The sequence below is a fragment of the Candoia aspera genome, chromosome 6 (assembly GCF_035149785.1).
Source record: "Candoia aspera isolate rCanAsp1 chromosome 6, rCanAsp1.hap2, whole genome shotgun sequence".
Lineage (NCBI taxonomy): Eukaryota > Metazoa > Chordata > Lepidosauria > Squamata > Boidae > Candoia > Candoia aspera.
Window position 1 is genome coordinate 56,140,239 of NC_086158.1, and position 12,820 is coordinate 56,153,058.

Genomic DNA, 12,820 nt, shown 5'->3' on the forward strand with positions numbered 1-12,820 from the left:
ATTATTCATAGTAATAGATGGATTTCTCTTTCATATTTTTTCATTTTGACACAGCAGTTAAATATACTGTCATATTCATAGGCAATGTATGTCTCAATATCTGAAGCTAAGATGCTGTGCTTGCAAGCACCTAGCAGACTATAGCTGGAAATGCCACATTTCCAAGCTATCTTTTCGAGCAGGAGATAGTGATGAAACATTAATGTCCATAGATCTATGTCAAAGATTTAGGTTTCTGTTTTGATATGCTTTGAAATGCAGATTGGTAACATGTCAATGCCAGAACATCTATCACTTCTTCAGATGTTATCCATGACTCCCCCCACCCAACAACATTGTTAAAATTAAAATAATTTTAATGAGAAGGACCTTAAATTATACAAATAACCAAACTATGTGATTTAGCATGTGCAAGAATGCTAAATCCTCAGAGCCTTATGAAACCACCAAAATCTATCATGAGATTTCATGTAATTTCAGAGACTCAAGCAATTCTGTAAAATGTCGAGCTATTTCGTTTGGACTGGGTGGGAACCTAGGACTTGAAAAGGTTCCTGTTTCTGCTTTGAAATGTCATAAGCTAATCAGAACCACTGACAACCATAAAGACACAAATTTGCAAGTTGACCATGGGCTCACTGAGTCATGCAAATGAAGCAGAGAATGGATCAGGAGTGGGAAACCAGATTAAGGGAAATGTAACTTCCATCCTTTCTCCTTGTGTCTTTCTTGCCAACTGAAGGCCAATTATATTAACCTAACTGAGGAATGAAAACATGATTCATATTGTTAACAATATTAACAGGGTGAATAATTCTGACATTAGTGTTTCAAAGCAACTCAGATCTTGTAAACCCCCTTTTAAGTTTTTTAAAAACATGAGCAAAGATTCCATCACAGAACTCTTGGCTCACAGATATTCAAACAAGCTGCCCATTTCAGTTGCTTTCTTTGCTGAAAAACATCCTACTGCTCCTAAAAGTAACATACTACATACTTTGGGGCTTGCATTTTCCAGGTGTGTGGTATCCACTGTGGTGCCAAGTGTAACTGGACCAGACTCTGCTTTCCTGAGATTCTCCTTTACTTCAACAAGACTGAGCTCCAAATCAACACGCCGATCTTCTTTCCTCTTACATTCTTCCTCTATCTCTTTCAGCTTCTGTTCCATTGTAGATAACTTATTCTTATCTGCCAAGTGAAAAACATGGATTCAGAAAGTGATAGACACAGTACAATCGATTATCCTATCTCCAGGGGTTTTTTTTGCCAGTGTCTTATCCTCTCCTTCCCTTCAATTTATTTGTTATAGAACAAAAGAAAAACTTTATTTTCCTTTATTTAATATCCAACTTTCCCCCCCAAAAATGGATTTAAGAAAACTTAGCAAAATAAAACCTCATAGAACCTAAACTACAACCAACAACTCCTGAGAAAACAATCAGAAGAAAACAATATTAAAGCAACACATCTAGAAGAGCAATACAAACCTAAAATAGTAAAGCTAACAATAGAGGTAAAAAGGACATTCTAGGCAAAGCCTTCTTAAATCACCATGTTTTTTACCAGTCACATAAACAAAAATGTTGGGGTCTCATGGATCTCACTTAATAGGGCATTCTACAAGAGAGGTATCTCTAGAGAAAAGGGCCTGTTTGCTTCCCACAGAATTAAGAGATCTGAGCTTCACACACACACACATACACACAGTGTATAGTTTACACAGTATATGGTAGGAATATATGGCAAAGATGGTCTTTAAGGTACCCAAATCTCAAACCATTTAGGATTTTTAAGCAACTTCAGTAGGCTCTAGAAAATCAAACTGGGAGTGCAGAACAGCAAAACAGATATAATATATTCTAAATGCTTTGCTCCAGTTAGCACATTGACTTCAACTTGTTGCATCAGACACTTTTTATGGGCAGTCTTTGGACCATCACATTCTTCAAGGGAGCAAAGGTAGGAAAGATTGTGGAGAAATGGAGAGCATACTACTTATCAAATAAATCAAAATAGTGTATCTGTTGTTCTCCAGAAGAATATATGAAGCTCCTCTTCTTCTGAAGAAGTGGCACCAAACAGGGTCAGAACCTTTTTTTTGGTATCTCAGCCCTCATCCAGCAGTCTCACAAAACACGGTCGCATCGCTAATGCCTAAAATGATTGGCTGTTCTCTGCCAAGCACCAGTGAGTGAAAATGAGATGGGCAATGGAACTTTACCTGAGCAGTTTATCAGCATCTCTTTCAGCTCCCTTTTCTCTTTTCGAAGCTTTGCCAGCTGAGAGCGGATTTCTTCTTTATCTTTCTCCAAACGATCTCTCTCCTCTGAATATCGCTTCACTTCAGCCTCTGTCCTGTTCTTGCCTAGTTTTGTTTCTACGGGGGCTACAGGGGCAGTTAATTTAGTTATGCTCTGTTAGTGCAGGAACCTTTTCCCATGACAGAAACTACAAACGCTAGAAAAAATTATTGAATATGGCTGAAAAATGAGTAACAGCAGGTCTATGTCTATCTACTGGGCTACTTGAAGTGCTCAGTCTCAAGAAAACTTTGGCCTGACTTCCACAGCCTTCTGTAAGCCATCAAATAGAATTCTGTCCCAGCCTGCTGCCATGCAGGAGGGAGAAAGCCAGTGAAATAAGAAGGTATCAGAGAGAGAGAGAAAAGATGTCCCAAACTAGCCTGCTGTTCACTTAATCCTCACCCACAATTAACCAGTAGATCTACTGTATGCATAACATTTAGTGTGGCCCTAGACAGAAAAGAGATTATCCAACCCAGTCATAAAAGCTTGAACTAAAGAGATACTATTGCAGTCAGCATACCTACCTGTATTCATCACTTTGGGCTTTTCCATTTTTTCCTTTGGTGCACCCATAACCATAGTGGTGTCACTCTGAGGAAATACAATTTGCTGCTGTGTCTGGATTTTTACTGTTGCTGTCCATGGAGATGGCAGCTCATCTATGTCTGGAGGCCTCTGTTGGAGAAGCAAGATGAGAAGGAATATTTTCCATATTAAATAATCCAGGCCACCCTAGAGAATAGAGGGGCAGCATCTGAATCCCCAGGGTAACTAGCATCCCCTGAAAGCTTTCGCTGTGGAGATCTCCAAAATGTTTATCAATTGAAATATTTAATATGAAAGAAGAAAATGATTAAATATGTGACTGGAAAGTTTGTCATCTGAACTACTGTACGTTTAATTTAAATTACACTTTAATTTAAATGAACTGTAAAAAAAAACCCCTCAGTTTCGTCCAAGCTTCACCCGCTACTTTTTGGACTGCAACCTGCAGCAAAGTGTGGCTCTCTGTCCAGAAAAGTTGTGCATCCCTGAGTTAAGAACATAGCTAGGTCTTAACACATGTTGTAGGAAAAAGGTCACCTTCCTTTAAATAAAGAATCAATGCATTTGGAGATAGATGCAACTAAGTTGTTTTTTTAATTGGCATGCACAACTACAGTGATCACTGGGCTCTCGACCACAAAAATGCAAAAAAGAAGCCCAGAACTAAGCATGGTTATGGGTTATTTACCATCAGGACTGTTACAGAGGATGTAAATCACACCACTGTACAAGCTTTACAGACGGAATGTTACATCTGATAATACTGTGGGCTGACCTTACTATGATCTGACCAGTGCCTCTAAATGCCACATTCCTATGAAGGCTCCAACCCCACCTTCTTGTACTGATACCAGCACCTTCTAACATACACAGGATCCTTTACTGTAGTGTCTCCTTTCACACTAGGGAAAGGACAGCAATCTGGTTTCTGTTATCTGCCTCCTTCCCCTTCAGGGTCATCAGACTGTTTCAGTTCATCTGTTCTGTCTAATATACATGTCAGAACCATCAGGAAAGGATGGAATATTATTTGTCCCCCACACATGAGATTAGATTGTTCTGTCACTGACTGACTGGCTGTCCAAAGCCTTAAGCAGATACATTTGCCATGACCTGCTACCTTTGTATTTCAACTCCCATCATTCCAAAAGGCCATGCTATCTGGAAATATTGGGAACTGCAGACCCAACACACGTGAAAGGTGTCAGCCTATGGAAGGGCATTGTAAAAATAAAACTTTATTTCTCTATAGTACCTGTTCTGGAATTTCCATTGCACTTCTGTTCAGATCTGCTTCTTTTTGCAGCATGGCTGAGTTTTTCTCATAGTCCTCTGAGCTCTTGCTCATAGATCTTTGCAAAGGTGGAGAAACTGAAGGAGGAGACTGGCCCTGCTTTGGGCCAGCACCATGCAGTATGGATTTTACCGGAGTGAGGTCTAAATAGACTCTGTCCTGTTCCCCATCACATTTACTTCCATTTGGAGGCACAGCATCCTGTAAAAGATGGCATGTTACCCACTAATAATTCCACAGAAAGAAATACATTTCACTCAGAATAAGAGTGACTTCCATTTGACAGGATGAATAAACACTGCTATGCATCATCCAGTAACGTGGATTAAAATTTATTGATGAATTTATAATAGCAGTCCAGCATGACTTTCTTTAAATATTACTGACGATAAATCACTTTGCAGTTCCAACCCCCCCCTCCCCAATTTCAGTGATTGCGGCTTAGAATGATAAACAAAATGGCCTGTTCTGCAAACACCTCACCATGGTTGCCTCTGGAACGTCCACATCATCATAGAGTTCTTCTTGGTCCCCCATTCTCTTTGGCAAGTTGTCAATGTAAGTGTTGGGTTCAGAGTGCTTTCTCTGCATTAAGCTGGAAAACATGAAAACAAACCTGCTATCACAGGGTGTCAAAGCAGCACCAGTAACAGCTCTTAATATGCTAACAGTTGCTATCTTTGGATACGGCAACTGCTCCTGACTTCCACTTTCCATCAGATACCCAAGACTTTGCACTCCAATGAAGCAGCCACCCTGTAAAACACACTCCTTTTGTTGTGTACAACAAAGAGCAAAGCACTGGCTCCTATCAGCAAAAGGCCACATGTGTTGCACACCTGTGTAATCACACAACAAGAGGTCCACTATAATTTCCCAAGAATTCTAGTTTTAATTTCAAATGTTCCAGTCTCAAGACATTTGGTGGGCTTCAGGTTGGAAAGTTAAAATCATTGTATTTATCTGAAATACAACAATTTGTGTTTCCATTCATTTGTTCTCCCCACATACTTTCTTTAAAACAGTGAGAAAATATGAATTTTTTTCCCTGTCCAATTTCCCCTTTTTATGGGGTTGCATCTTAATTCAGAGGTCATCTTCCTTTGGGTAAATATGGGAAGTAATCATTTGGATACTTTCTTTTTCTTTAGCATGGCAATTTCATTTCAATTTGTCATATATATGGGCTATATTTACATGTGAAAGCTGAAAGGTCCCCTGTGCAAGCACCAAGTCACATCTGACCCTTTGGGGGGACGCCACTTTCGCGACATTTTCTTGGCAGACTATAGAGCAGGGTGGTTTGCCATTGCCTTCCCCAGTTGTCACCTTCCCCAGCAAGCTGGGTGCTCATTTTACTGACCTCAGAAGGATAGAAGGCTGAGTCGACCTGAGCCAGCTACCCAAGAATCCAGCTTCCGCTGGGATCGAACTTGGGTCATGGGGAGAGTTTCAGTTGCAATACTGCTGCCTACCACTATGCGCCACACGAGGCTCTATATTTACATACTACAGCTAATTCTTTTCCAACTGTTTCTTTTCTTTTACTGCAAGCAGTAAAAATCCCACAGAATTCTCCATTTATTATTTTCCAGTAAAAAACAAAGACAAAAAACAAAACTCTTGTTTAACAGGGTCAATATTTATTTTTATTTTATTTATTGATTTCTATAGCCGCCCATCTCAGCAAGTGACTAGGAAATAGATACTAAGAAACCACCGTAATGAAACAGATTCTGAATGGCAAACTTGCTACCACAGAAACTTACAATAATGAGTTCTTTGCTGCAGTGACAATGCAGGAAACTCTGTCAGCATCAACGTAATCATAAGTAAGTTCCTCGGGATCTGTTTTAGAGCCAGATTCTGACAAAAGGACACCAAGCCAGTGGCCCATTTCTTCAGAAGACTTTGTCTGTTAAATAAATGGAAACAGAACCAGTGGTTATAGCTGTAGGCAAGGTCTTCAGTTCAAACTTCTTCTGATCAGTGGATTAGTGGACCTCTAATCAGTGGACTTCTTCTAATGCAATGGCTTGGATCCAAAGAAAAGTTGGAAGTAAGCAGCAGAAAAGACAAATTTTTCACCTTTCTCCACTCAGCAATGTCTCAAAAATATTTTCTGAAGAGTTGAACTACTTTGCTGAATGGGGTGAACAAATCAATTTGCTCATTGGGCAAAGAGACCTTACTTGAGACAGAATAGGTACAGGGTGGGAGAAGGAAGTGAGGAAATCATGTTCTGCCCAAATCCTATGGAAAATCAACTATATAAGGATGTCCTTGAAATTCAGTGATTCATAGACCCATATAGACATTTCATTATTTAAAAATTTGTGAAAATTCTATATTCAAGGTAGGATTTGTTCTGGAATAATAAATGAGAGTTTAACTGCCCCAAGGGGAAAAATGCACCAGAATTTCAAAGAAGCATTTCATCTAAATATCTTTCTTTTTTTCCCCCAGAAGGTGGCACCAATTTGATTTTCCAAACATTTCTGTACCAAATGGTCCTAAAATAAAGATTAAAATTTGGTGGTGAAAGATGAAGGAAAGCATCACAGGCATCATCTACAAACCAAGTTGAGAAAAAAAAATGCTGAAATGTGCAACATGATACAGACATCAGCCTTTTACAGTTGTATCCTGATGTCAGATGCAACCCATAAGTCACAAGATCTGAACAACCCCTATGGATGCCTATGGAAAGCATTCTGTAAGTACCATGATAGATCTATAAGAAATGATTTTATAATTTCTAGCTGCCTTGAACTAAAATGCTGAATCCACATGATACCTTAACTTTGTGAATGAAGCTAACTTGAAATAACTGTTGAAGTAGACCTTATTCTGGCTCCATCAAACTCAGCAATTTGTCTGCTAAACAAAACAATACTCAGTCTCTCTGGTAGTGATTGGCAATCCTACCCTTGGCTGCAAATATTCCTCCCACTACAAAATGCAGGAAATTTGTCACATTTTCCTCCTCCTACTCAAATGTTGCTGATGTCAGAGAATCTAAGATTAGCAATAAACAAAGAAAGAACAACTTTGAGTGAAAGTAATGGAGGTGAGAAACTTGCTGATTTTCAAATCAACTTTTCCTCTAGTGTAAATTAAATGTAATTCAAGGAAGGTTACAGTAGATTAAGATTACATTTATTTCCACCTGTACTTAATCTATCTAGCTGAATATTAAAAAAAAGACTGAAAGTTACATGATCAAGATTAGAAGATGAAATTTGAATTTATATATCCTTGTATATGATATAATGGATTACGTCTGAATTTCTTTTGTTTCACACAATGAAGATGCTATAATATTCTGGGCAGAACTCAAAAAGTGGTGGTGGGGGGTGGATATTGCTGAGAGTATTCAATGTCACAATTTGTTTTAATGTAAATTATGTGCACAAGTTAAAGTTGCACCAGCTAACTACACATTATATTGCAGGGTGGAGCATTTGCAATATGTGGACGACTTGTGAACTTTGGCCTAATTTTAGATACTCCCAAGGTTGTTTTACTCTCTTATTCCTTTTTTCCCCTTTCCTCCAGCATTCTTGACCTCACAATATCATTCCTATGTTCTAGCTTCAAGTACTTTCTTTCCTATGTGTGTTTGCAGGCATGAGTAAGAGAGAGAATATGCCATTTGGAAATGGAGACAAGGTGGAAACAGCCAAATTGGAAAAAAGAAGTTGGGCCCTCAGCCTGAACTTTTTTTAAAAAACAAAAATATTTAAAAGTGAATAGTGGGAGGTAGAACAAAAGGTCCTGGGTAAGGATCATTAGAAGCAGCTTCATATTTATTTATTTTTAAATGCATAATTGACTTATTGAACTGTAAATTTGCTGGTGTAGTGTTCAATGGATTTTTTTTTCTCACAGATCTAACAACAATGATTATTTTAAGCAATCCCAAACATTAGAGAGGAAACCTGCATGACCAATCAGTGAAAAAAGCTCAATATTTCTATGGGCTTTAAAAGGAAGGTCATTTAGAAAGCAGATGAACCTAGCAAACAATAAGGTATGGGGAGAATAAAGAAAAGGGGAAGGGAAGGGTCCCACTTAGCACAAGTTTTGACCCTGTTATACCAGCATGATAATCCAAAAGTTTTCTCCAAAGAAATACAACCTTGAGGTGAAAAATGGTTCTATACTACTGTGACCTGCATCTCTTTCTGGAAACTCAAGTGTTGGAGATTTATTGTTACTATTATTTTCCTGCTGTTTCAAATTACACTATGGTTGCTGTTTTAATTATAGTGCTACATCTAAAATTACGAGTACTATTTTGTCACAATAAGTTACCTTCCGGACTGATTTGGCTGAAGTGTAAGGAAAATGAATTAAAAGTTCATTTTGCTCTCTCTCACGCTTTCTGTATTATATTTTTATGCTACTCAATGAAATAAGCTTTGGATATGTGTCGTAAGTTATTGAAATTGGCTATGCGCAGAAAGGAAGCTAAATCCCTTTAAATGGCTTCCAACACTGCCTTGTGATATGTTCCCGTGAATGGCTACTCAGTTGTGTTCACCAGCTTCTGGAGAGAATGACATCCATACCTCTAACATGGCCAATTCTTCACCATTGTGCAGGATACGAAATGAGTAGAAATGGTCAGGACTTGGGTCTGGGATAATTTCACAGCCCACCAAGTTCAAAGGCTGTTGAGCTGCTTTGTTTCTGTTTTTGTCCTGGTAGAAGTGGAGCTGGCCATCCTTCACATGGCACCAACAGGATTTCCACTGGCTGTTCACTAGTACATTTAAATATGCTGTGAAGAATGAAACGTTAATAATATTTTCCTTCTTAGTGGAACCCAGAATTCTCTATCAATCCCTCTATAGATGATCTGTTGTCAGTGGACAAGAACATGCTAACATGCATGATTTTCCTGCCCTGGGCAGGGTGTTAGACTAAAAGACCTCTAAGACTCCTTCCAACCCAATGACACAATGAACATGTTAATCAAACCATCATACAAATCAAGATCCAAATTCTGATATTAAAAAAACACCTATTATAACTAATTAATTAATTGATAACAACACGGCTATCACCCTACACCTTTCAACCCCCAACCAAATGCAACCTGTGCTACATAAATAAGTTATGGCTGAATGGTCAAAATTTGATTTTGGATTGCGTTTTGAGCGAAAAAGATTAACAACAACAACAACAACAAACAAGAACCTGGATCTTTCTTTAAAAAGTTTAGGCTCACTCTCAGAATTCTTCCAAGTGTATTACTGAACACTGTATGGATTTTGACAAGAACAAAAGGAGCATTGGAGGCATAGTAATGCTTTCTATTATTTTCTGGTCAAAATCGCTATGCTAAAGTTCTCCTTTTGGATCATTCTCTAGGGTTGTCTTCCCTGCAAATGACAGGGATTCAAATAACACAGAAAAGTGTCAGCATTTTGTAAAGGCCACTTACTGCAAGTATCCAAAGATCTCTCTGGATTGTCCAGGGAGGCAGATTTCTTTCTCCCAAGGTTCATCAGGTTGCTCAGTTTTAACCCAGGTGTGCATTTCTTCTTAGCTGAATAAGTAAGAAATAAAAAAGCTACATATTAAATTCTATTGCTGAATAAAGTGATCATCATCAGCTCATTATAAAATGGATGCAATTTCATACAGGATCCATCTTCACAACAGTATGAAGAATTCTTGCACAACCAAATCAGTTTTGGATAACTCCAAGATTTTAAAAAACAAACCATGTTTTCTGCTATTTTCTGAATGCAAAGCTGATATTTTGTAGGCCCTGACCCCATAATGACCCAGACATTGATTCCTTCTTGGAAATGCTTGAAGGAAAACAAAAGGGTTACAGAAATGTTAACCTACTTCTGTGCCTGAAGATACTTAGCTGTCCTCAGTTGATTGATTGGTGATACCTTGATAACTATGAAATATGTAAGTTAGGGATGGGGCAAGTATTCAAAAAGGGAGGTATGAAAAGTATACTTGTTACACTGGAAAAAAATGCATCCTATTTTAAGTCAGCTTGGGTCCATAACTTAAAACAGAGCTTGTTTTTCACTCCACTTCTTTCCTGTTTTCACTCAATCCATTGTAAGGCAGGTTGGATAGAATCAGTAAGCAACAGCCCTGTACACCAAATGGGTAGGTCGTCCCTTCCAAACTACTCAAATATATGCTGATGTGATAGTTCAGACATGCTCAAAAATAAAATTTTCTGCTGGGATTAAAGGACTTGTATCTTTTAAGTAATTTCAGAACCATTATTTCAGTAAAATTGGATCTTATTGGGCTACAGTAGGCCCTCCTTTCTTCATGTCTGCATAGGCTCTTCCTCAAAGCTGTATGAAAGCCCTTGAGCTGGCAGAAAAGTATGCTAGCATGAACTGTGCTGCCCCCATTGCTGATCCTTATTCTGCCACAATAATGAGGCCATTAAATGGTACTGTCCTTACTTATTGTGGGCAAGGTTGAGAACAGGATCCCTCAGATTGATCTCCTGCCCATCAAGCATTAGGACCCTCTCCCAACCCCTAGGACAGGATGGGACAAGTTTAGACAGATGCTTAGAACAGTGGGATTAGCAACTAATGGCTAGGAGCTAAGGTGAGCTGTGGAGGGAGTTCTCTCAGTGTCTTCACAACTTTTTCTGCCTGTTAGCTGTAAATCAAGCTATTTCTGCCTATGGCCAAATCTGGGTTTAGAAACAGCCTAGCTGACAAGTAACAGGCACAGAGGAGGGGCATGGGGTAAAGTACTTGTTAGTTGTATTCCAGGCTATTTTGTGCACAGGAATAATGCTCTTCTGAAACAGCACTAAATCTGTATTAAGAAACAGCAAACCACAGATAAAAAAGTCTAGAGGGGCATGTGGGATGAAGTGGGAGGAAGTGATCACAGTAATCTCCCCCCATAACTAGTGCTGCAAGAGAATGGTAGTGCAGGCAGTGAATGACCAGGAGTCCAGTTCTGACTTGAGAGTTAGCAATATCGGGAAGTAGCCAGTGGATGACCATGGAGAACACATGTGCCACAGTAGACTTCTGAAATTTTGCCATTTGCTTGGCCCAACAGCAACCATAGCATGTAGTGCCACCAAAGACAGAATGGAGTAAACAAAATGAGGCTGCCCCTCCCAAGGGCAACATAAGTAACTGTGGTACACTGCACAGATCCAGGAACTACTGCTACATAACGTTGGTCCTGGGAGCATTCACCAGTCAGGAGGAAGTTGCATTGCTCTTGAGCAAGTCCTCAGAAGTAATGACAATAATAAACATAGTAAGAAATACAGCCATACAAATCTTCGTTGTAGCAGAGGAAAACCAGACGGCACAGGTGGAAAATCATTGTTTAATGCACGTGGTTAAGTTTCAAAAGGATGTGGGTTGAACAGGTGACTGACAGCAGGAAGGCCTGCTGTACTTGGAAAAAAGGAAGATTGGTTTCAAAGTATTCAGAAACCGCAGAACGACCGAGTTACGAGACCATCAACTGACCTAGCTGTGACCTAAGGGCTAATTAACATAGTAAAGCACACACCCCTAAGGTGGGGGTCTTAGAAAACACAGAACATGCTAAGGGGTATTATGGGACAGCATGTAGCATGTAGAGTTACTGCGCAAGTGCTAAAAGAAATAGCCAAAAAGACATTTTGTTGCCTTTATTTCCTTGCTAGAAAATGTATAAAAGAGAAGTCAGGTGTGGTGTTCCAGGCTCTTGCACTTGGGCAGGAGTCCTTGCTTGAGCCCTCGCTTGTTGCTGTGCACAGAAATAAGAGAGAACAAAGGACCTTCCCACCTCAGTGTGGTTCATTGGGTGCCAAGTCACAGGCCTTCTTGGCCAACAAACCTTTAATGTACCTAGTGGTGAGAGAACTAGCAGGACACACCCAACTATCTGTCTCCCAGGACAGGCCTGCACTCTTCCAAAAGTCTTGTAATCCTGTTTAAAAATCAGGTCTACAGCTCTTTCAGAAGACCGCTGAGTCCATGTTTATTTGGACAAGCTCTTCAGAAACATCAGTCAAACTTTATAAGGGCAGATGACCCTGCAGAAGGCAGGCATCTGCCACCCATTCCAAAATGGCCATGGAGAGCAACTCCCAATAACTAGAAGGAAGGGATATGCCTGCAGTAGCCCAAAGCAACAAGCTGAGCAGATCCTAGCTCCAAACCACATAATCAGCTAAATGGTCAGTGAAGTGTGCCAGATCATGTCCACAGCAAAAATTGAGTTGGGAGAAGAGATCATGTTCAAATGCCTCAGATAAGGGCTGGGGGTGAGACAAAGGCCCCTTGATGAGTACATGGCAACAAAAAGTGCTAAAGCATCGTCATGGTTAGGGGGAAGTGAGGAAGAGTCTTGTGATTAAAAGCTGAGTTCTTTTTCTTTGAACCATCCTCTCTTCTGAGGAATTGGGGAAAGTATCTGTGTTTGCAAGCATTCCTTTTCAAATGTTCGCAAAGTTAATCAAGTTTTTACAACAATCTGAATCAGAATGACTGAAAACCCAGATGAGGTCTGTGGCAAATGGAGGGTGTTCATCCTGTCTTAATGTGGTTGTCCTTTTCTGTTTCTGTTTACATTAAATCCTTTTTTGCCATTTTGGTTTACTTTAATTCTCAGGATGAATACAGATAATAGTTCATGCCACCAAGCACTTAACTGC

The 12,820-nt window shown here is 39.5% G+C and overlaps 1 protein-coding gene across 1 annotated transcript in view; it reads right to left on the reverse strand.

Annotated features, from left to right (window-relative positions):
* The window catches only part of AFAP1L2 (actin filament associated protein 1 like 2), a 98,138-nt gene that overhangs the window by 1,625 nt on the left and 83,693 nt on the right, over positions 1–12,820 (reverse strand). Inside the window, exons 10-17 of the mRNA XM_063307205.1 lie at positions 9,602–9,706; positions 8,724–8,935; positions 5,919–6,064; positions 4,633–4,744; positions 4,111–4,350; positions 2,834–2,984; positions 2,225–2,389; positions 998–1,191 (exon numbers count right to left, since the gene is read on the reverse strand). Coding sequence (XP_063163275.1) covers positions 998–1,191; positions 2,225–2,389; positions 2,834–2,984; positions 4,111–4,350; positions 4,633–4,744; positions 5,919–6,064; positions 8,724–8,935; positions 9,602–9,706 — 1,325 coding nt within the window. The remainder of the gene's footprint in view (positions 1–997; positions 1,192–2,224; positions 2,390–2,833; positions 2,985–4,110; positions 4,351–4,632; positions 4,745–5,918; positions 6,065–8,723; positions 8,936–9,601; positions 9,707–12,820) is intronic.